Here is a 22,909-nt window from a genome sequence, read left to right as displayed (position 1 = left end):
ACCACTGCTATTAGGGTAATGAAACATCTGCAAGAAAACAGTCAAGTTCAAAATCTCAAGGACCCCAGTGTCATTTTTCTCTCCCTCTTCCTCCTCCAACACTCTCGTCTGCCACTGATGACGTTCCCGAGTTGGGTCACGAAATGTCCGCAAGAAGAGAAGGAAGCTCAGGGAATACCAGGCACCCCGCAGTTCAACCCTGACCTTCAAATATTCTCTTCTACGGGAAACCCTTCGGCTTGCCTCAATGAGAATTCCCCCATCCCAGGGCATCGGGATACGGCGGGATTGCGAAGTTTTAAGCTCCGTCGCCACCCCTGCTCTTCTCGTTCCTCAACCCAGCGAGGCGGAGAAAGGGAAAAAGAAAAAAAGAAAAAGAAGGATGGACAAAGATCGGCGGCCTTTTCTTTTTTTTTTTTTCATTAAAAAACAACCCTTTATATATTCATTTCGTGTTCTGTGGAAATCACAAGATTAAAGGCAGGAGAGGGCGGGAAAGGGACGCGCGGAGGAAGGGCAACGTGGGGCCAATACAAACGTACCGGGGGGGTAAGGGAGGGTGGGTCTGCCCCCTCCCCCCCAAAAAGTTCATCATAGTCGAGGGAGCGGAGGGGGGAGAGGAGAGAGGGGGGGGAAGAGTTCTCGGGAAGGACATGACCTAGAACGCCGTCTACTGCGTGGCTTTTTGAGAAGCATCGCGGAAACGCCGGGCGGAGGAGGGTGCCAGCATCGCAACAATCCGGGGCCGCCACTTCCTCGCGCAGGGTGGGGGTGGGTGGGGGCTTTTGTCCGCCCTCAACTCTCGTCGTCTTCATCCGCCGAGTCTGACTCTGGCTGGACTGTGCTTCGCTCCATCCCTGCCCGGTCCGTCTCGGGATAGTCTTGCGCTCTGCGGAGATCCCAGGGAAGGGAGGAAAGAGAGAGGGAGAGAGAGAGATCAGGGCGGGAGGAAAGGCAGGGAAACGGGGATCGGAGGTCACCTTCCTAAATTGGGAATGATCTTCTTGGAGGCCGGGGAAGGAAAGGGCAGTTTGCAAGATATTCCCTCCCTCCCTTCTTTCTCCTTCCCCCCTTCTTTCATTTCTCCCTTTCATCTATTTTCCTTCCTTCCATCTCTTGCATTTCTCCTTCCTTTCCTCCCTCTCCTTCCTTCCTTTCCTTCCTCCCTCTCTCTCCATCTGTCCTCTCCTTCCACCCTTCTCCCATCCATATCTCCTTCCTTTCCTCCTTTTACCTGTCCTCTCTCCTTCCTTCCCCCATTTTTCCTTCCCGTCCTCTATTTCCTTTCTCTCCTTCCTTTCTTCCCTCCATCTGTCCACTCCTTTTCCCCTTCCCTCCCAACCCTTCCTTCTTCCTCCTTCCCTTCCTTTTTCTCCTTTTCTTCCTTCCTCTCTCTCCAACTGTCTTCTCCTTCCACTCTTCCTTCTCCCCTCCATGTCTCCTTCCTTTCCTTCTTTTACCTGTCCTTCCTTTCTTTTTCCTTCCCGTCCTCTTATTTCCTTCCTCTCCTTCCTTTCTTCCCTCCCTCCTTTATCTGTCCTCTCCTTTTTCCCTACCCTCCCAACCCTTCCTTCCTTCTTCCTCTCCCCCTCCCTTCCCTTTCCTATTTTTCTCCTTCCTTTCTTCCTCCCTCCCCTCCCTTCCTATTTTTCTCCTTCCTTTCTTCCTCCCATCCCTTCCTATTTTTCTCCTTCCTTCCTTTCTGCCTCCCTCCCTTCCCTCCCCATTTTTCTCCTTCCTTTCTTCCTGCCTTCCGCCCTCGGTCCCTCCCTCATGTGCCTGCCGGCCACCCAGACGGACTTACTCGTTGTGGGGGTCTTCGGGCGACGTTCCCCTCTTGCCACCTTCCGAAGTCCAGTCCTCCCCTGGGCCTTTGTCCTCGGTTCCCCCTTCGCCTTTCTGGCCGGCTGATTCCCCATTCACAGGCGCTGGGAGATCTGGAAGAGGAAGAGGCCTTCTCACACCAGGAGAAAAGGAGAGCAGCGAAGGGCACAAGCAAATGGCTGGATTTCTCCCCCCACCACCCTTGGCAATCTTGGGCTGCTTCTCAGGAATGGGGTCCTCTTTGGGGGTGGGGGTAGTTGTGGGTTCCCAACGGTTGGGACCAGCAATGACTGAGTCCTGCCATGCCCCTGAACGGTTCTTCTTGGTTTTTGGCTTCTGCGCATGCGCAGAACAATAGCACCCATGGGCGAACCGGCAGTAGTGGCTGCCGGAATCCACCCCTGGAGGGGACAGGGGGAGGGGGGGTCAAGATGAGAAGCCGGCAGTTCCACAGAATCTCCTTTTCCAAGGAACCGTGCAAATTCCTATCAAGGGTTTTCAAAATCTGTGGGACTACTCAAAATTTCCTGAATTTCTTGAAATCTTTGGATTTAGGAGGCCTGGTAGAATGCAGTATTGCAGGCTCCTTCTGCTGGCTGCCAGCTGTTCAATCCTGATGGGTTCAAGGTTTGACTCAGACTTCCGTTGTTCTGGGGTCGGTAAAAGGAGGAACCAGATTGTTTGGGGGCAAGAGGCTGACTCTCTTAGAGAGGATTGTGAAGCAGTCTATAAGTGCTATTTCTCTTTCTCTCTCTCATCTATCTGTCCGTCTGTTGTGGCCCAGCAGGAGCCGTTGGAGTTGCCACCAGACTCGGATAGCGAGGGGCCCTAAGAGTCGGCTCTGGAGGACCTTGGACAGGGTTCCGACTCAGAGCAGGGTGCAGAGAGGCTGGTTGGCCACCAGGAGGCACCTGAGCCTTGGACCAGTGGGGAGGAGACAAGGGAGTGTGATCCTGACGTCAGCAGTGAGTTGTTCCTGGATGCCCGGCACCGAAGAGCTAATAGGAGTCAGCAACAGTTGCGCAAGTACAGGAGGTGATTGTACTCAGCTGGTGGTAATTAGGCTCCTCTCCAGACTATAAAAGGACTACTTGTGCACACACCCCTTTTGCAGAAGTCAACGCAGGAACTAATGTTGGAGAACATTATTGTGAGCTTGGCAGGCTGGATTGCTGCCACGGCTTATCTGTGCTGGATTGCTGCCCAAGCTTGTCTGTGCGGGTTTGCTGCCAAGGACCTACCTGTCTGTTAATTAAATGCCGTAACTTATCTTTGGCTCGGAGTGTGTTGGTGTGGGACGAGGGGGGTCAGAACACTATCTATCTATCTATCTATCTATCTATCTATCTATCTATCTATCTATCTATCTATCTATCTATCTATCTATCATCCCTCTCTCCCTCGCCCTCTCTCTGTTGGTGCAGTGGCTGGAATGCAGCATTGCAGGCTGGTTCTGCCCATTCCCAGCAATTCAATCCTGATGGGTTCAAGGTTGACTCAGCCTTCCATCCTTCCGAGGTCAGTAAAATGAGAACCCAGATTGTTGGGGGCAAGAGGCTGATTCTGTAAAATTGCTTAGAAAGGGCTGGAAAGCACTGTGAAGCGGGTTATAAGTCTAAGTGTTATCTCTATCTCTCTATCTCTCTATCTCTCTCTCTCAGGAACATGGTGGCTAGAGTGGCTAAGACACTGAGCTTGTCGATCCGAAAGGTCGGTAGTTCAGCAGTTCAAATCTCTAGCGCCGCATAACGCAGTGAGCTCCCGTTACTTGTCCCAGTTTCTGCCAACCTAGCAGTTCGAAAGCACGTAAAAAATGCAAGTAGAAAAACAGGGACCACCTTTGGTGGGAAGGTAACAGCGTTACATGCGCCTTTGGTGTTTAGTCATGCCAGCCACATGACCACGGAGACATCTTTGGACAGCGCTGGCTCTTCCGCTTTGAAACGGAGATGAGCGCCGTCCCCTAGAGTCGGGGACGACTAGCACATATGTGCGAGGGGAACCTTTACCTTTATCTATCTACCTACCGACCATCCATCTCCCTCCCTCCCTATTTATCTACTGTCTGTTTATCTACAATCTCTCTCTCTCTCTTGCTCTCATGGCACATTGGTCGGAATGCAGGATTGCAGGCTGATTCTGCCCACTGCCAGCAGTTCAATTTTGATCGGCTCAAGGTGGACTCAGCTTTCCATCCTTCCGAGGTGGGCAAAATGAGGACCCAGATTGTTAGGGGCAAAAGTCTGACTATGTAAACCACTTAGAGAGGGCTGTGAAAGTGCTGTGAAGCGGTCTAGAAGTCTAAGTGCTATCGCTAGTTTGATTCCTTCCTGGAAAGGGCCTTACCAGCGTTCTCTTCCTCTCTCCGTTCGTTCTCCGTTTCGCCTGCCGGCAACTTCTCTTTCTCTTTCTCCCCTTCCTCCTTCTCCTTCTCCACCTCAGCCCTGTGCACCTTCTGGTTGGCCCCCGTTTTGGGGCCCAGGACGCGAGATTTCAGGCACGTGTAGACTTCGGCCGCTTTCCCCATCACATCCTTGTTCGCTTTGTAACGTCGAATCTGAGGGTGATCAAAAGAAAAGTTCAACCCGGGACAGTCCGGAAGGGCAGCTCCAAAGGGCTCCCTCGAGTGCAGCTATCCAAACCCTTCAGGCTCCATCAATTAAGATGGTTTCTTAAGTCTACACGCCCCAATCAGATTGATTGTAGCTGATATGAGCTTTACTGGAACTAAGCCAGTGTTGCTCACCAATTACCATATTTTTCGGAGTATAAGACGCACCAAGGTTTTGATGAGGCAATTTTTAAAAAAAAAAGTTTTTGCACTTTGCAGATCTCCCAAAAATGGCCCGTTTTTCGTGAAAACAGGCCCGTATTTATTTATTTTTTAAAAAAGGGTAGGAGGCTTATAGAGTGCTCCTAGGGGCTGGGGGAAAAAATGAGCTAAAAACGGTTCATTTTTCGCTCATTTCTGCCCTCCCCAGCCCCCAGGAGCTCTCTGAAAGCGTCCTACAGGCTCTGCACAGGCATTTTGGTGAAGGGGGCGGGGTTTCTTGAGGCAAAAAAATGCTATATTCAGTGTATAAGATGCACCCAGATTTTCAGCCTCTTTTTTGAGGGAAAAAGGTGCGTCTTATACTCCGAAAAATACGGTAACTTGACTTGCTAAGAAAAAAAATCAAACCCTGAGAATCTCCATTTGCCCTTTTGGGAAAAGTTTGAGTCAGTCAATAAACCATGCTTATGTTATGGCCTGCTAGCATCCAGTAGAGCTGGCAGCAAGGAAGTTGGGGAGGAACCTGGGCCAGTCCTGGAGTCTGGGGAAGGCTCGGATGAGGGCTCTGTGTCGGAGGCAGAGAGGGGGCCAGGGCCCTCTGACAGTTATCAGCTGCCTTTGGAGTCAGACATCAGTGGGGCAGAAGAACAGCTGGAACCTGTTCCCAGTGTGCACATATGCAGAGTGGCCAGGCGAAGGGGACAGCTAAAGGACAGGGGTCGATTTGGGAGTAAGGCTACAGGTGGACGGTGAATGGCCCCTCCCAGAAGGAATAAAAGAGGAGCGACAGGGGAGTGGAGTTTGCAGGAGAGACAATTAGTTCGCTTAATTGGTTTGTGACTCTCTGAGATTCCTTGCCAAGTTCTGCAGATCTCGGCCTAGCAGCTCTCCAAGCCAGAGAAGGTCTGTGACTGTAAATCCTCCCTTGAAAGACTTTGCTAGGGGTGAAGGAGCAGAATTCAGTCAATTAATAAAAGGGTTTTTTGTTGGGACCAGGAGTTTGCTTCATGCTCTGGGAAGCCTAGCTCAGAACAGCTTAGAAAAATGAGTGTGATGTTCAAAGCTAGCCAGATTCAATTAACTACCATGTTATTAATTTAACAACTGTAGCAATTTGGTTAACAACTGTGGCCTTAACAAATGTTTAATGATGAACAGATGAATAAGACGCATTATCTTATTCATCAAGCCGAAATTGTATACACTTAACCTGAAGATAAATCGGACGTAGCTATGCTGATGCTCACCCACAAAGGATTTTGAACTGTGCAGTTTTCCAAAATCCACAATGGGAAGCAGGGACATAGTCCTCCACTTACGACCCACAATGGAACCCAAATTCTCTCTTGCTAAGTGAAACATGTGTTAAACGAGTTGTCTTCCATTTTATGACCTTTCTCGCAATAGTTAAGCTGGTAACACCACCGTTAAAGTGAAATATGACTTCTCCATGGACTTTGCTTGTCAGAAGGTGACACAGTCTCTCTCTCTCTCTTTGTCTCTCTGTCCCTCTGTTTCTCTCTGTTTGCCTGTGTCTCTCTCTTTCTCTCTGTGTCTCTCTTTCTCTCTCTGTCTCTCTCTGTTTCCCTCTTTGTTTGCCTGTTTCTGTCTGTGTCTCTTTCTCTCTGTCTCTCTTTCTGTTTCTCTTTATTTGCCTGTCTCTCTGTTTCTGTCTCTTTGTTTCTCTCTCTCTGTCTCTCTGTTTATCTTTCTGTTTGCCTGTGTCTCTCTCTTTCTGTGTCTCTTTCCGTTTCTCTCTGTTTCTCTGTTTCTATCTGTGTCTCTTTCTGTCTCTGTCTCTCTGTTTCTCTTTCTGTTCGCCTCTGTCTGTTTCTCTCTGTGTCTCTCTTTCTCTGTTTCTGTCTTTCTGTTTCTCTCTCTGTGTGTCTCTCTCTGATTCTCTCTCTCTGTTTATCTCTTTCTGTTTGCCTCTGTATCTCTGTGTCTCTCTTTGTTTCTCTGTTTCTCTCTCTGTTTATCTTTTTCTGTTTGTCTCTGTCTTTCACTGTCTTTCTGTTTGTCTCTCTCTCTCTCTCTGTCTCTCTCTCTGTTTCTGTCTTTCTCTCTCTCTCTCTGTTTGTCTAGGTTTCTCTCTCTCCCCCTTTCTTTCTGTTTGTCTCTCCGTGTCTCTCTCTCTCTTTCTCAACCTAACCCACCTTACAGGGTTGTTGTAGGGAAAATAGGAGGAGGCGGCAAGAGTGGAGGTCGTCCCCGACTTATGAACCACAACTGAGACCAAAATTTCTGTTGCTAAGGGAGACCTTTGCTTTTTGCCCCCGTTTCAATGACTTTTCTTGCCACAGTTGTTAAGTGAATCGTTGCAGTTGTTAACTTAAGCCACGCGGTTGTTAAGAGAATCAGATTTCCCCATTGACTTTGCTCCTCCAAAGGTTGCAAAAGGGGGTTGCGTGATCCCAGGATACTGCAAATGTCGTATATATGAGTCAGTTGCCAAGCATTCAAATTTTGCCACGGAGATGTCGCAACAGTCGTAACCACGAAAAACAGTCATAAGTCCCCTTTTTCAGCGCCGTTGAAACTTTGGTCATTAAATGCGCTGTTGGAAGTTGAGGATTATCTGTACAAGTGTGGGGGGAGGCAAGGGGGGGGGAGATAAAACAGCCGCCACCGCCAGTCGTCCTCCGTGGCACCACATACCTTTTTCAGAGTAGCCACGACGTCGGTGTGCTTCTGCAGGATCTGTGAAGTGACTTGCAAGCTGCCCAGCTCTTCTAACGCGCTCAGACACCTCTTGATGTCCTAAAGGGAAAGGAAGGGATCAGGTGAGCTTACGGCCCTGGTGGGTGGGGGCTGAGCTGGTTTGACTGTCCCAGGAAGAGCATTTCTGGCAGCGAATTAAGGATTGCGGGGAAAGAGGTTGTGTGCAATACTAGCCATCCTCCAGCCCTTGATTCCAGAAACTCTGGCCTTCGATCAAGAGAGGGGCCCCAAGGGGAAAGGTATACCTGGACGTTCAGGTGTCCTTCAAGAAGGAAGGCAATGCTTCTCAATCCCAGCTCTTTGGAGAGGTGTGGACTTCAACTACCAGAATTCTGGGAGCTGAAGTCCACCCATCATAAAGCATTCAGACTGGGGAATTCTGGGAGCTGAAGTCCACCCATCATAAAGCATTCAGACTGGGGAATTCTGGGAGTTGAAGTCCACCCATCTTAAAAGGATGCTATCTGTGGAATTCTGAGAGTGGAATTCCACCCATGTTAAAGCCAAGGCGTAAGGCGGGACTAGAACTCACCGTCTCCTGCTGATTGGCCCAGAGTCACCCAGCTGGCTTTCATACCTAAGGCGGGACTAGAACTCACCGTCTCCTGCTGATTGGCCCAGAGTCACCCAGCTGGCTTTCATATCTAAGGCGGGACTAGAACTCACAGTCTCCTGCTGATTGGCCCAGAGTCACCCAGCTGGCTTTCATACCTAAGGCGGGACTAGAACTGACCGTCTCCTGCTGATTGGCCCAGAGTCACCCAGCTGGCTTTCATACCGAAGGCGGGACTAGAACTCACCGTCTCCTGCTGATTGGCCCAGAGTCACCCAGCTGGCTTTCATATCTAAAGCGGGACTAGAACTGACCATCTCCTGCTGATTGGCCCAAAGTCACCCGCTAGCTTTCCTGCTTGCCTAAGGCAAGACTAGAACTCACTCTCTCCTGGTTTCTAGCTCGGTAACTTAACCCCTAGATCAAACTGGCTCCAAACAGCTTACCGGATTGTCCACTTTGAGGGCAAACTTGATCTCGCTGTGCAATTTTTGGAGCTTCTCTTCAACTGTGGGCTCTGCAACAGGAGGAAGGGTATTTTAAAAGTCTGCCCTGCCAGCCTGAATGGGATTCCCCCAGCAGCTGCCTCTACAGTGGCCTTGAGTGGCTAGGCGTATATCCTGCTCTAGGTCCAGGCAATCAGAGACAATGAAAAATAGGGGCTGGGCAAACATTTGTCCAGGAAGTTGTAGGGTTTCCCGCTTGAGGAGGAAGTTGGGACTAGAAGACCTTAAAGTTCTCTTCCAAGCCTGTTCTTCTGTGAAGGCCCAACCTCTGGATGCTAGGCCCCCATCATCTCTACGACTTTCAACATGCAAGCCCACCTCCCAAATAGGTAAAACTCAAGGCCCTCGGCTACCACCACCACCCTCCGGCTATTTTCTTTTCTCTTCTTTTTTTTTGTTACCTTTTTTCTTCTCCACTTTTCTTTCTGGCAGATCTGACTTCTTCCTGCCTCGTTCAGATTTCAGAGACCTACAGAGAGAGAAAAAAAGGCAGCGGAGAAATAGGAAAGTATTTTTCCAAGTATTCGCTCCGGTCTGGCAGGCTACCAGCTCTGCTCAGAAGTATCACTCAGATGCTCCAAAATTGCAGGGAGCATCAAAGACAGATGAGGGACGGAATGCAGAGAACTCCCTGGTCAAAGCACATTTTTCGCAGTATAAGACCCCCTAAAAGAGGGTCAAAATTTGGGTGCATCTGAATCTAGCCCTGCCCACCCGCCATCCCCCACCCTTGGGCCTCTAGCTCCCAGCAATTTGCCTCCTTGCAGCAAAAAGCCTGTTTCAGTTTAGCAATAGCAATAGCAGTCATAGGGCTTTCAGCCCTCTCTAGGTGGTTTACAGAGTCAGCATATTGCCCCCAACAATCCGGGTCCTCATTTTACCCACCTCGGAAGGATGGAAGGGTGAGTCAACCTTGAGCCAGTGAGACTTGAACCGCTGAACTGCAGATAACAGTCAGCTGAAGTGGCCTGCAGTACTGCACCCTAACCACTGCTTCAATTTCAGCACAGCCTGATTAGCACAAACAGCTGATTGGCGGTTAGATCAGCCTCCCGACCATCAGCTGTTTCAGGCTGCAGGGATTGCCATTGCCTATTGCTGCCTCTGCGTGCCCCATTGTCGGCCTCCACACGCTCCATCTTCCGCCTGTTCTGGGCGGCGGGGATCAGAATAGGCAGAATATGGGGCGCACAGAGGCTGAAAACGCAGAGGCCAAAAATGGAATGCAGAGGCCGAAAATGGGGCACGTGGAGGCAGCAATAGGCAATCCCTGCGGCCTGAAACAGCTGATCGTCGGGAGGCTGATCCAACTGACAATCAGCTGCTTGCACTAATCAGGTCTGTGCTGAAACTGGAACAGGCAGTTTGCTACAAGGAAGCAAATTTCTGGGAGGCAGATTTTTTTTTTCTTGTTTTCCTTCCCAAAAGCTAGGTGCGTCTTATACTTCGGAGTGCCTTATACTATGAAAAATACGGTATTTAGAGCAGCAGCTTAAAACAAAAAACTTTCAATGGACACCAGTTCAGAGTCTATAGAGATTCTCCAGTCATGGTTATCCCAAAGGTGCTTTTTGAGAGACCGCCTGCTGCCAATTACCTCCAATAGACCGATCAGATCCCACAGATTAGGCCTCCTCCGAATTCCATCCGCCGGCCAATGCCGGCTGGTGACTACCCGGAGGAGAGCCTTCTCTGTGGCTGCTCCGGCCCTCTGGAACGAGCTCCCCGTGGAGATTCGAACCCTCACCACCCTCCAGGCCTTCCGCAAAGCCCTTAAAACCTGGCTGTTCCGACTGGCCTGGGGCTAAAGAGCTTCCCCCCCCACCTCGAATGGTATGGTTGTCGTGTGCTTTTAAATTGTGTATTGTTATGTTCGTCTTTTTTATCCCTTGTCTGTACCCCCTTCCCTGACTTGGATTGTGAGCCGCCCTGAGTCCCCTTCGGGGAAAAGGGCGGCATATAAATGCAATAAATTCCAATTCCTTTTTCCTCAAGAGGAAGCTGAACTTTCTGGTTTTCTTCTTTTGAAGACGTTTCACTTCTCATTCCAAGAAGCTTCTTCAGCTCTGACTGGATGGTGGGGAACGGAAGGATTCATACTCCTTGCAGACAAAGCTGGTCATTTGCATCCTTTTTAGAGGGTCGTTGAGGCCACTTGGGAGTTTTAATCTGTGTCCTCGGGGTCACCTGAGTGGTGCAAATGGTTGTGGGAGCCGTCTTGGCTGCAGGATGTTTTCTCACCTGTGTCCATTCACTGTTGAAGACAGGCGCAGGTTGTTGAGGATGAGTCTGTGCTGCCTGCCTCTCAAACTGAAGCGCAAATGGTTCCTGTCATTTGCAGTTTTTCTGGAAATTTGTTCCTACTCCTGGGCCTTTCGAAGGAGGTTCATCCCAAAGTCCATGGAGATTCTCGGTCCTCCAGATCATGGTTGTCCCAAAGATGCTTTGTTTCCAGAGGCAACTGGACTTTCTGGTTTTCGTTTTGAAGATATTTTGCTTCTCCTCCAAGAAGCTTCTTCAGCTCTGACTGGATGGTGGGGAATGGAAGGATTTATGCTCCTTGCAGACAGATAGTCGTTTGCATCCATTTTAGAGGGTCCTTGAGACCACTTGGAGGTTTATTTGTGTCTTCTTTAAAGATGTTTCACTTCTCATCCAAGAAGCTTCCTCAGCTCTGACTGGATGGTGGGGGACGGAAGGATTTATGCTCCTTGCAGACAGCTGGTCATTTGCATCCTTTGAGAGAGCCATTGAGGCAGCTTGGTGAATGATCAACAGAGGGGGAGGGATATGACATCATCTATCTCCAGTCTACAACAGTCCTTTCAGCAGTTCCAAGAAGGCCCAACACCCATTTGCACCACTCAGGTGACTCTGAGGACACAGGCAAACCTCCAGGTGGCCTCAATGACCCTCTCAAACGATGCAAATGGCCAGCTGTCTGCAAGGAGTATAAATCCTTCCGTTCCTCACCATTCAGTCAGAGCTGAAGAAGCTTCTTGGAGGAGAAGCGAAACGTCTTCAAAGAAAAAACAGAAAGTCCGGTTGCCTCCTTAAAAAACGCCTTTGGGATAACCATGACCTGGATGACTGAGAATCTCCATAGGTCACCATATTTTTCGGAGTATAAGACGCACCTTTTCCCCTCAAAAAAGAGGCTGAAAATCCTGGTGCATCTTATACACTGAATACAGCATGTTTTTGCCTACAGGAACCTTACAAAATTCACCAAAATGGCCGTGCAAAGCCTTTACGAGGCTTTCAGAGTGCTCCTGGGGGCTGGGGAGGGCAGAAATGAGCAAAAACCGGGCTATTTTGCTCTTTTTTGCCCCCCCCAACCCCCTTGAGCACTCTACAAGCCTCCTTAAGGATATTCATGCCCCTTTTTTTGAAAAAAAAAAAAAAAAAAAAAAAACCAGGATGATTTTTGCAAAAAAGGGCCAGTTTTGGGGAGATCTGCAGAGTGCAAAAAAATTTTAAAAAAAATTTGCCTCTTCAAAATCTTGGTGCGTCTTATACTCCGAAAAATACGTAAGGAAACCTTTGTGGGCCCTCACCTATTCCGTGTCTTCTCTTCTCCGTGGCCTTTCTTCTCCTTTTGGCTGGATTTCTTTGAATGGTCTACGGATGGCTGCTTTTTCTTTTTCACCTGTGGGAAAAAGGGAAAAGATGCGGTTACAAAAAGCCTTTAGAATGAAGACAGATGAGCTTGATCCAAAATCCTCAGGGGCTGAGACACAGGCAGTCCTTGACTCGTGACAGTTCATTTAGTGACCATTTAAAGTTACAACGGCTGGGGAAAAAGGTGGCTTAGGACCGTTTTTCACACTTACGACCATTTGCCGTAGTCACATGATCAAAATTCGGACATGCACGACGGTTGCATAGAAGGCTGATCCTCTTTTGCAACCTTATGATGAGCAAAGGCCGTGGGGGATCTGGATTCACTTAACCACTGCGTGACTCACTTAACAACTGCAGGGATTCACCGAACAACTGTGGCAAGAAAAGGTTGTAAAATGGGGCAAACTCACTTAACAAAGGTCACCCAGATGGCTTTCATGTGGCATTAGAACTGACCGTCTCTTGGTGATTGGCCCAAAGTCACCCCACTGGCTTTCCTGCCTAAGGCGGGACTAAAACTCTCAGGCTTCTAGTGACTGGCCCAAAGTCACCCAGATGGTTTCCATTACTAAGGCGGGACTAGAACTCTCAGGACCCTAGTGATTATCCCAAAGTCACCCAGATGGTTTCCATTACTAAGGCGGGACTAGAACTCTCAGGACCCTAGTGATTATCCCAAAGTCACCCAGATGGTTTCCATTACTAAGGCGGGACTAGAACTCTCAGGACCCTAGTGATTATCCCAAAGTCACCCAGATGGTTTCCATTACTAAGGCGGGACTAGAACTCTCAGACTCCTGGTGATTGGCCCAAACTCATTCAGATGGTTTCCATTACTAAGGCGGGACTAGAACTCTCAGGACCCTAGTGATTATCCCAAAGTCACCCAGATGGTTTCCATTACTAAGGCGGGACTAGAACTCTCAGGCTCCTGGTGATTATCCCAAAGTCACCCAGATGGTTTCCATTACTAAGGCGGGACTAGAACTCTCAGGCTCCTGGAGATTGGCCCAAACTCACTCAGATGGTTTCCATTACTAAGGTGGGACTAGAACTCTCAGGCTCCTAGTGATTGGCCCAAAGTCACCCAGATGGTTTCCATTACTAAGGCGGGACTAGAACTCTCAGGCTCCTAGTGATTGGCCCAAAGTCACCCAGATGGTTTCCATTACTAAGGCGGGACTAGAACTCTCAGGCTCCTGGTGATTGGCCCAAACTCACTCAGATGGTTTCCATTACTAAGGTGGGACTAGAACTCTCAGGCTCCTAGTGATTGGCCCAAAGTCACCCAGATGGTTTCCATTACTAAGGCGGGACTAGAACTCTCAGGCTCCTAGTGATTGGCCCAAAGTCACCCAGATGGTTTTCATTACTAAGGTGGGACTAGAACTCTCAGGACCCTAGTGATTATCCCAAAGTCACCCAGATGGTTTCCATTACTAAGGCGGGACTAGAACTCTCAGGACCCTAGTGATTATCCCAAAGTCACCCAGATGGTTTCTATTACTAAGGCGGGACTAGAACTCTCAGGACCCTAGTGATTATCCCAAAGTCACCCAGATGGTTTCCATTACTAAGGCGGGACTAGAACTCTCAGACTCCTGGTGATTGGCCCAAACTCATTCAGATGGTTTCCATTACTAAGGCGGGACTAGAACTCTCAGGACCCTAGTGATTATCCCAAAGTCACCCAGATGGTTTCCATTACTAAGGCGGGACTAGAACTCTCAGGCTCCTGGTGATTATCCCAAAGTCACCCAGATGGTTTCCATTACTAAGGCGGGACTAGAACTCTCAGGCTCCTGGTGATTGGCCCAAACTCACTCAGATGGTTTCCATTACTAAGGTGGGACTAGAACTCTCAGGCTCCTAGTGATTGGCCCAAAGTCACCCAGATGGTTTCCATTACTAAGGCGGGACTAGAACTCTCAGGCTCCTAGTGATTGGCCCAAAGTCACCCAGATGGTTTCCATTACTAAGGCGGGACTAGAACTCTCAGGCTCCTGGTGATTGGCCCAAACTCACTCAGATGGTTTCCATTACTAAGGTGGGACTAGAACTCTCAGCCTCCTAGTGATTGGCCCAAAGTCACCCAGATGGTTTCCATTACTAAGGCGGGACTAGAACTCTCAGGCTCCTAGTGATTGGCCCAAAGTCACCCAGATGGTTTTCATTACTAAGGTGGGACTAGAACTCTCAGGACCCTAGTGATTATCCCAAAGTCACCCAGATGGTTTCCATTACTAAGGCGGGACTAGAACTCTCAGGCTCCTGGTGATTGGCCCAAACTCACTCAGATAGTTTCCATTACTAAGGCGGGACTAGAACTCTCAGGACCCTAGTGATTATCCCAAAGTCACCCAGATGGTTTCCATTACTAAGGCGGGATTAGAACTCTCAGGCTCCTGGTGATTGGCCCAAACTCACTCAGATAGTTTCCATTACTAAGGCGGGACTAGAACTCTCAGGCTTCTAGTGATTGGCCCAAAGTCACCCAGATGGTTTCCATTACTAAGGCGGGACTAGAACTCTCAGGCTCCTAGTGATTGGCCCAAAGTCACCCAGATGGTTTCCATTACTAAGGCGGGACTAGAACTCTCAGGCTCCTAGTGATTGGCCCAAACTCACTCAGATGGTTTCCATTACTAAGGTGGGACTAGAACTCTCAGGCTCCTAGTGATTGGCCCAAAGTCACCCAGATGGTTTCCATTACTAAGGCGGGACTAGAACTCTCAGGCTCCTAGTGATTGGCCCAAAGTCACCCAGATGGTTTCCATTACTAAGGCGGGACTAGAACTCTCAGGCTCCTGGTGATTGGCCCAAACTCACTCAGATGGTTTCCATTACTAAGGTGGGACTAGAACTCTCAGCCTCCTAGTGATTGGCCCAAAGTCACCCAGATGGTTTCCATTACTAAGGCGGGACTAGAACTCTCAGGCTCCTAGTGATTGGCCCAAAGTCACCCAGATGGTTTTCATTACTAAGGTGGGACTAGAACTCTCAGGACCCTAGTGATTATCCCAAAGTCACCCAGATGGTTTCCATTACTAAGGCGGGACTAGAACTCTCAGGCTCCTGGTGATTGGCCCAAACTCACTCAGATAGTTTCCATTACTAAGGCGGGACTAGAACTCTCAGGCTTCTAGTGATTGGCCCAAAGTCACCCAGATGGTTTCCATTACTAAGGCGGGACTAGAACTCTCAGGACCCTAGTGATTATCCCAAAGTCACCCAGATGGTTTCCATTACTAAGGCGGGACTAGAACTCTCAGAACCCTAGTGATTATCCCAAAGTCACCCAGATGGTTTCCATTACTAAGGCGGGACTAGAACTCTCAGGACCCTAGTGATTATCCCAAAGTCACCCAGATGGTTTCTATTACTAAGGCGGGACTAGAACTCTCAGGACCCTAGTGATTATCCCAAAGTCACCCAGATGGTTTCCATTACTAAGGCGGGACTAGAACTCTCAGACTCCTGGTGATTGGCCCAAACTCATTCAGATGGTTTCCATTACTAAGGCGGGACTAGAACTCTCAGGACCCTAGTGATTATCCCAAAGTCACCCAGATGGTTTCCATTACTAAGGCGGGACTAGAACTCTCAGGCTCCTGGTGATTATCCCAAAGTCACCCAGATGGTTTCCATTACTAAGGCGGGACTAGAACTCTCAGGCTCCTGGTGATTGGCCCAAACTCACTCAGATGGTTTCCATTACTAAGGTGGGACTAGAACTCTCAGGCTCCTAGTGATTGGCCCAAAGTCACCCAGATGGTTTCCATTACTAAGGCGGGACTAGAACTCTCAGGCTCCTAGTGATTGGCCCAAAGTCACCCAGATGGTTTCCATTACTAAGGCGGGACTAGAACTCTCAGGCTCCTGGTGATTGGCCCAAACTCACTCAGATGGTTTCCATTACTAAGGTGGGACTAGAACTCTCAGCCTCCTAGTGATTGGCCCAAAGTCACCCAGATGGTTTCCATTACTAAGGCGGGACTAGAACTCTCAGGCTCCTAGTGATTGGCCCAAAGTCACCCAGATGGTTTTCATTACTAAGGTGGGACTAGAACTCTCAGGACCCTAGTGATTATCCCAAAGTCACCCAGATGGTTTCCATTACTAAGGCGGGACTAGAACTCTCAGGCTCCTGGTGATTGGCCCAAACTCACTCAGATAGTTTCCATTACTAAGGCGGGACTAGAACTCTCAGGACCCTAGTGATTATCCCAAAGTCACCCAGATGGTTTCCATTACTAAGGCGGGATTAGAACTCTCAGGCTCCTGGTGATTGGCCCAAACTCACTCAGATAGTTTCCATTACTAAGGCGGGACTAGAACTCTCAGGCTTCTAGTGATTGGCCCAAAGTCACCCAGATGGTTTCCATTACTAAGGCGGGACTAGAACTCCCAGGCTCCTAGTGATTGGCCCAAAGTCACCCAGATGGTTTCCATTACTAAGGCGGGACTAGAACTCCCAGGCTCCTAGTGATTGGCCCAAAGTCACCCAGGTGGTTTCCATTACTAAGGCGGGACTAGAACTCCCAGGCTCCTAGTGATTGGCCCAAACTCACCCAGGAATTTTCCTCCTTAATGTGATGCTAAAGCTCACTGTCTACACACCACTTTGTGAGTCTCCTGGCCCTCAAAATACAGGCATCGGCACCAACCAAATGGCAAATCCTTTCTGTCCTGCAGCGGCTACAGAACTGAAGCTCTGCTTAAGACCGGGGCCCTGGAGACCGTCCCCTCCCAGCCCCTTCAAGCTCACCTCTTTCTCCGCCTCTGAGTCTGAGGAAGAGGGGGCTGCCTTGGGCTGCCCCTTCTTGCCCCTCCTGGGGGCTTCGCTGTCCACGCTGCTGTCGCTCTCCGCAGCCTCGGCCTCCGCCCCCTTCTCGGCTTTCTCCCGCTTCCGCTCCTTCTCCTCCCGCTCCTGTTCCCGCAACCGGCGCAGCTCCTGCTCCTGCTCGCGCTTCCGCTTCTCCTCCAGTTCTCGCCGGCGCTCCTCGTCCCGCCGTTTCCACTCACTGATGCGGTCCACGTCGCTGTCACTGCGGGGAAGGGGGCAGAAGAGAAAGACAGGAGGGAGAGTCCAAGGCATAGGGGGGGGGGGTGTCTCAGCTGTTTGTTTGCATGGACGCTCAGCTCTCGTGCCTCCCCCATGGAAGGTGCTGCCCTAATGGAGATCCTGGAAAGTCCAGCCGGGGGGGGGGGGGGGGAGAGAGATGACACAAAGTCTCCGTCTCTTACCTGTCGCTGCTGGAGCTGCTGGGAAGTCTCTCAAGTTTAGGTTTCCGGCCCCGGGGTTTGGGGGGAGGCTTTTCGGCAGCTGGGGAAGAGGGAGATGGAGTTGGAAAGAGGCATCTTGAAGTACAGCCCTCCTGAATCCAGGCATCCCCTTCCTCCACCCCCAGGCAAAGTAAAAGGATAGTGTGGAGAGACTTCAGATGAAGGAGGGCGGAAGGAAGGATGGAAGAAAATGAAGGGAGGGGAAAGGAAGGAGGGGAAGGGGGGAGGGAGGAGAAAAAAGAAGGGAGGGAGGGACGAAGGAAAGAAAGAGGGAGGGAGGATGGACAAGAAAAAGGAAGGGAAGGAAATACAAGAAAAAGGAAGGAAGGAAAAGGGAGGGAGGGACGAAAGAAGGAAATACAAGAAGGATGGACAAGAAAAAGGGAGGAAGAAGCGAAGGAAAGAGAAAGGAAGGAAATACAAGAAAAAGGAAGGAAGCAAAAAGGGAGGGAGGGATGAAGAAAGGAAGGAAGGAAGGAAAAAAGGGAGGGAGGGAGGGAAGGAAAAAAGTAAAGGAAGAAGGGAGGGAGGAATGAAGGGAGGAAGGAAATACAAGAAGGAAGGATGGAGAAGAAAAAGGAAGGAAGAAGGGAAGGAAATAGGAAGGAAGGAAATACAAGAAAGGAAGCAAAAAGGGAGGAAGGGATGAAGAAAGGAAGGGAAAAATTAAGTGAGGGAGGGAAGAAAGGAAGGAAGGAAAAAAGTGAAGGAAGAATGGAGGGAGGAATGGAAGGAAGGAAATACAAGAAAAAGGAAGGAAGGAAGGAAGGAAGATGCTCCATTGCCCAAGATAAAAACTACCCATGATCAGTCCAGCTCTGCCAGCCACCTGGGCTACTGACCTGGCTTCCTGCCCCGGGGGGGCTTCTTGACGGATTCATCTGAGTTGGAGTCAGAATCGGACTTGGGAGTGAGCGGCCGGCTGCCCGCTCGGTCATTGTCCTCCTCCTCTTCCTCCTCGGACTCTGCCTTGCTCTCCGAGTCGGAGGCCGATTCGATTTTCTGCTAATAGAAAAGCAGCCTTAGCGCCCCAGAGGCAGCCGGATCAATGACCTCCCGCCCTGCAAAATGATCTTCCCGACAAAACCCAAACCTGGAAAGTGGGTGGCATCTCTCTGCTGAACAGGAACTCTATCATCAACTCTAATTAATCAACCCTTTATTTACCTCCTATAAATTAATTGCATTAATTCACCCACCCAAAGTCGAGCCAAGGGTCCTTCAAGGTGTTAACTGCAGCAACAGACATTACGAGTTCCTTGCGGTAATTCGTGAGCTCCCAGCCAAAAGGCTGCAAATTAGGTTCTGGCAAGGAGTCTTTGTGGCACGAAACACAATGAGCAAAATCTTCAGAAATACGAACTGTTGTCTCCTATGACTACCACTCCCCATTCCTTCTATTTATTGCCCAGCCAGGGAGGAACCATTCAGCGTCTACGTGCGCCTTGCTTCCCGAGCCGACTCCTTGTCCTCCGTTGTTCTCCACTCCTAACAGCTCTGCGCATACGTGCATCTGGAACAGGCCCCAGCTGTTCCTCCGCCTCACTGCTGTCTAGCTCCGTAGGCACCTGATCACGACCAGATGGCCCCAGTCCCGTCTCTGCCTCTGATGCAGAGTCTTCCCCAGCCTCCAAGACTGGCCCGTGCTCCTCCCCAACCTCCTCACTGTCCGACACTGCTGCCAGCTCTGCTGGCGGGCCACAAGAGGCAAGACAGGTATTGCCATGTATGAAGGTTCAGGTGCAGGAGCAGCTGGACGGGTGTTGCCAGGTGTGAACGTTCAAACCCACAAGTCCAATTAAATTGATTTATTGGTAAAATGCCTACGCATAGGAATCTTCTCAGCTATCAGCCCCTGCCTGGAATTAGATTTGGGTCAAGGGAATTTAAGGGAGGTTGGATTTAATTCGCTTGCAGCTACGTAGGGATACAAGGCTAATGCCTCTCTTGACTCCGAACCGTTTCTGCCACTCGCCCTACAGTTTTGTTTCTCGTATCGGTTATAAAGCCAACGATTCTAAATCGACCCAACGATAAAATCGATCAATTTTTCCAAGGAAGAGATTTGAAAAATCCTCTTACCTTTTTCTTCCACCCTCCAGCAGGTGCCCTTCGTGGAGCCCTGGCAGGCGTTTTTTTCTCTGGAGTGAAGTCCTACATCGGGAGACGCGGAATTGACATTGAAGCCCCCTCAGTTCCAAAATATTTCCACCCCTCCCTCCCCAACATTAAGGATGGGCAGAGGGGAGCATACAGGTAGTCCGGGGGTTACGGCAGCAACGGGGCCCAGAATTTCTACCATTAAGCCAAGCGGGTGATAAGCTGCACCTCATTCTGCCACGGTTGTTTTCCAAATCACTGCAATTGTTGAATCGGGAGGCCATTAAGCGAATCTGGCTTCCCCCATTGAGTCACAGATTATTTTGGGGCCACTGTAAGTTTGAATGATCACCAAGTGAATGGTTGTAAGTCGAGAACTACGGTGGTCCTGCCAGCCAAAATGGGCTTCATGCGGCCCGCCCTGCACCTCGATTTCGCCCTCCCCAGACTCTAGCAGTACTCTGCTGGCCAAAAACGGGCCGTGTGGAGCCCACCCGAGACCCCTGCGCAGACTGCTTTTGCCCTCCCTGGTTTCTTGCAGCATTCTGCCAGCCAAAAATGAGCCGCAAGAGGTGGGAGGGGTACGCAGCCCGTTTTGGCTGGAGGATATACCGCAGGCCAGCTGTTCCACTGATTAATTGTTCTCACTGTCCGGAAATTTCTCTTTAAGAGTAGCTTCTCCTTAGAGTAGAATGACTTTTATATATAAGAGAGAGAATACAGCTGTTTCCCACACATATAATGCTACAGCTGTGGTGGCAAAGTGATTAGAATGTGGAGTTGCAGGCTAATTCTGCTGATTGCCAGCAGTTTGAGTCTCACCGGATCACGGTTGACTCAGCCTTCCATCCTTCCAAGGACAGTAAAATGAGGACTCAGATAGTTGGGGGCAATAGGCTGACTCTATAAACCGCTTAGAGAGGGCTGTAAAACACTGTGAAGTGGTATATAAGTGCTCTATCTATCTATCATCTATCTATCTATCTATCTATCTATCTATCTATCTATCTATCCATCCATCTATCCATCCACCCACCCATCCACCCACTCACCCATCTATCCTATCTATCCATCCATCTTTGGTATCTATCATTATTTATCACTCTCTCTCTCATCTCTCTCTCTCTCTGTCTATATCTTTATCTAATCCAACTATATCTATCTATCTATCTATCTATCTATCTATCTATCTATCATTTATCTTTCTCATCTATCATCCATCTATACGCATGCATGTATGTATGTATGTATGTATGTATCTATCATTATTTATCTCTCTCATCTATCATCCATCTATATGTATGTATATATCTATGTATCTTTGTATGTAGGTATGTATGTATCTATCTACTCACCCACCCATCTATCCTATCTATCCATCCATCTTTGGTATCTATCATTATTTATCATTCTCTCTCTCTCTCTCATCTATCTGTCTGTCTGTCTGTCTATCCATCCATCCATCTATCCTATCTATCCATCTTTGGTATCTATCATTATTTATCATTCACTCTCTCTCATCTATCTGTCTGTTTGTCTATCTATCTTTATCTAATCCATATCTATCTATCTATCTATCTATCTATCTATCTATCTATCTATCTATCTATCTATCTATCTATAATTTATCTCTCTCATCTATCATCCATCTATATGTATCTATGTATCTATGTATCTATGTATCATCTATCTATCTATCTATCTATCTATCTCTATCTATCTATCTATCTATCTATCTATCTATCTATCTATCTATCTATCATCTATCTATCTATCTATCATCTATCTATCTATCTCCCCGCAGCGGTTAGAATGTAGCATTGCAGGCAAACTCTGCCCACTGCCAGGAGTTCAACCCTGACGACTCAAGCTTGGCTCAGCCTTCCATCCTTTAGAGGTTGGTCAAACAAGGACCCAGATTGTGGGAGGGCAAGTTGCTGACTCTGCAAACCCCTCAGAGAGGACTGTGAAGTGCTATGAAGAATCCAAGCGCCCTTGCTACTGCTTCCCCTTCCCTAACATAACTCCCGAGGTCCCAAGTGCAAGGGCTACGCGCACAAACCCCCACCTGGTCACTGTACTTCTCCGATTCAGAAGAGCTTTCCGAGTTCTCCTCCTCCGAAGGAGAACCGCTGGCTTGCTCAAGGTCACTCGAAGATTTCCTGGGTCGTTTTGCTACCGGCATCTAGAAGAACGGGAACGAGGGAATACAATCAGACACTGCATCAGATGGCCTAATTTATTTATTTCCTTATTTTATTTATTTCATTTATTTATTTCCTCTATTTCTTTATTTATTTCCTTTATTTCTTTTATTTATTTCATTTCCTCTTTTTATTTATTTCATTTATTTATTTCCTCTATTCATTTATTTCATTTCCTCTTTTCATTTTATTTATTTATTTATTTCATTTATTTATTTATTTCATTTATTTATTTATTTCATTTATTTATTTCCTCTATTCATTTATTTCATTTATTTATTTCCTTTATTTCATTTTCTTTCATGTCCTTTATTTATTTCCTTTATTTCTTTATTTCCTTTATTTCTTTATTTCCTGTATTTCTTTTATTTATTTATGTGTGTATTTCCTTTATTTTATTTATTCCCTCTTTTTGTCAGTCGCTTCACCTCCCCCCCAGTGCTGCTGTAACTTCGAATGGCCGCTAAATGAATTGTGGTTGAGGTTTACCTATTATTGGCCAGTCAAATCACAAACGACTCTGCGTTGCTACTTAACTCCGTGCAGGAACGGACTGGAGACGAAGTGCGTCAGAAATACATAATTAAAATTCCCCCAGGGCCACCCCTGAGGATCCCAAGCAAATATTCCCACTGTGAGAGAATCAAAAAGGCCGGGCACAGCCCCACAGCAAAGAGACTCTTGTTTTGGAAAACTCGGGCGCCGTGGGAAAGACGGTAACTTCCACGGTTTTAATTCTAATTTAACTTTTGTGGGCCTCACCCCATATTTAACAGCCTCCTAAGAGAGTGTGTGTGCATTGACGTGCCTGGGTCACTCAACCTAATATAGCACGACCAACACAAACCCTAAATAGAATTACACACTGCCATACATCAGGAATATCTCAGAAACCACAAATAGACTACCACAACCACATGGAATCGGCGTAGCAGACAAGGCAATTAAAGCCCCTCGAAACATCTTAAGCGAAGCAAAAGATCCAGCAACCCCATAATTAAAATAATAATAATAATAAAAAAAACTGGAGTCATCTACAACATAAGGATTGCAACGGGCACTGTGTAGGACAAAGAGGCAGAAGACTGGCAGGAGACGCATCCATGAAGGCCAATTGGCAAACAGGAGGCAGGACGAAAGTTATTTTAATTTCACAACAGATAAGACTGATTTAACCCTAGTTTCAATGGGGGAAAATGTGACCAGCCAACTCCAAAAATGCCAGGGGATTTCTAGAAGCGAATCTGACAAATCAGCCATCAACGGACAAACAGAGGTGAACAACATCTACAGACTAAGCAAAAGAGGCAACCGACAC

The 22,909-nt window shown here is 48.5% G+C and overlaps 1 protein-coding gene across 2 annotated transcripts in view; it reads right to left on the bottom strand.

Moving 5' to 3' along the window:
• Positions 1-398: 398 nt before the first annotated feature.
• HDGFL2 (HDGF like 2) overlaps positions 399-22,909 on the bottom strand; it is a 39,270-nt gene continuing 16,759 nt past the window's right edge. Inside the window, exons 5-16 of one of the 2 annotated variants that reach the window (XM_032231477.1) lie at positions 21,456-21,572; positions 19,370-19,441; positions 18,130-18,292; positions 17,249-17,327; positions 16,770-17,049; positions 11,935-12,026; positions 8,779-8,846; positions 8,318-8,388; positions 7,256-7,357; positions 4,171-4,381; positions 1,805-1,937; positions 399-889 (exon numbers count right to left, since the gene is read on the bottom strand). In XM_032231477.1, coding sequence (XP_032087368.1) covers positions 796-889; positions 1,805-1,937; positions 4,171-4,381; positions 7,256-7,357; positions 8,318-8,388; positions 8,779-8,846; positions 11,935-12,026; positions 16,770-17,049; positions 17,249-17,327; positions 18,130-18,292; positions 19,370-19,441; positions 21,456-21,572 — 1,482 coding nt within the window. In that variant the 3' untranslated portion in view covers positions 399-795. The remainder of the gene's footprint in view (positions 890-1,804; positions 1,938-4,170; positions 4,382-7,255; positions 7,358-8,317; positions 8,389-8,778; positions 8,847-11,934; positions 12,027-16,769; positions 17,050-17,248; positions 17,328-18,129; positions 18,293-19,369; positions 19,442-21,455; positions 21,573-22,909) is intronic. The other variant, XM_032231554.1, reaches the window with a different exon arrangement.

This window comes from Thamnophis elegans, chromosome 1, assembly GCF_009769535.1.
Source record: "Thamnophis elegans isolate rThaEle1 chromosome 1, rThaEle1.pri, whole genome shotgun sequence".
Classification (NCBI taxonomy): domain Eukaryota; kingdom Metazoa; phylum Chordata; class Lepidosauria; order Squamata; family Colubridae; genus Thamnophis; species Thamnophis elegans.
The sequence above is the reverse complement of the archived record's forward strand: the minus strand, read 5'-3'. Positions and strand labels throughout refer to the sequence as shown.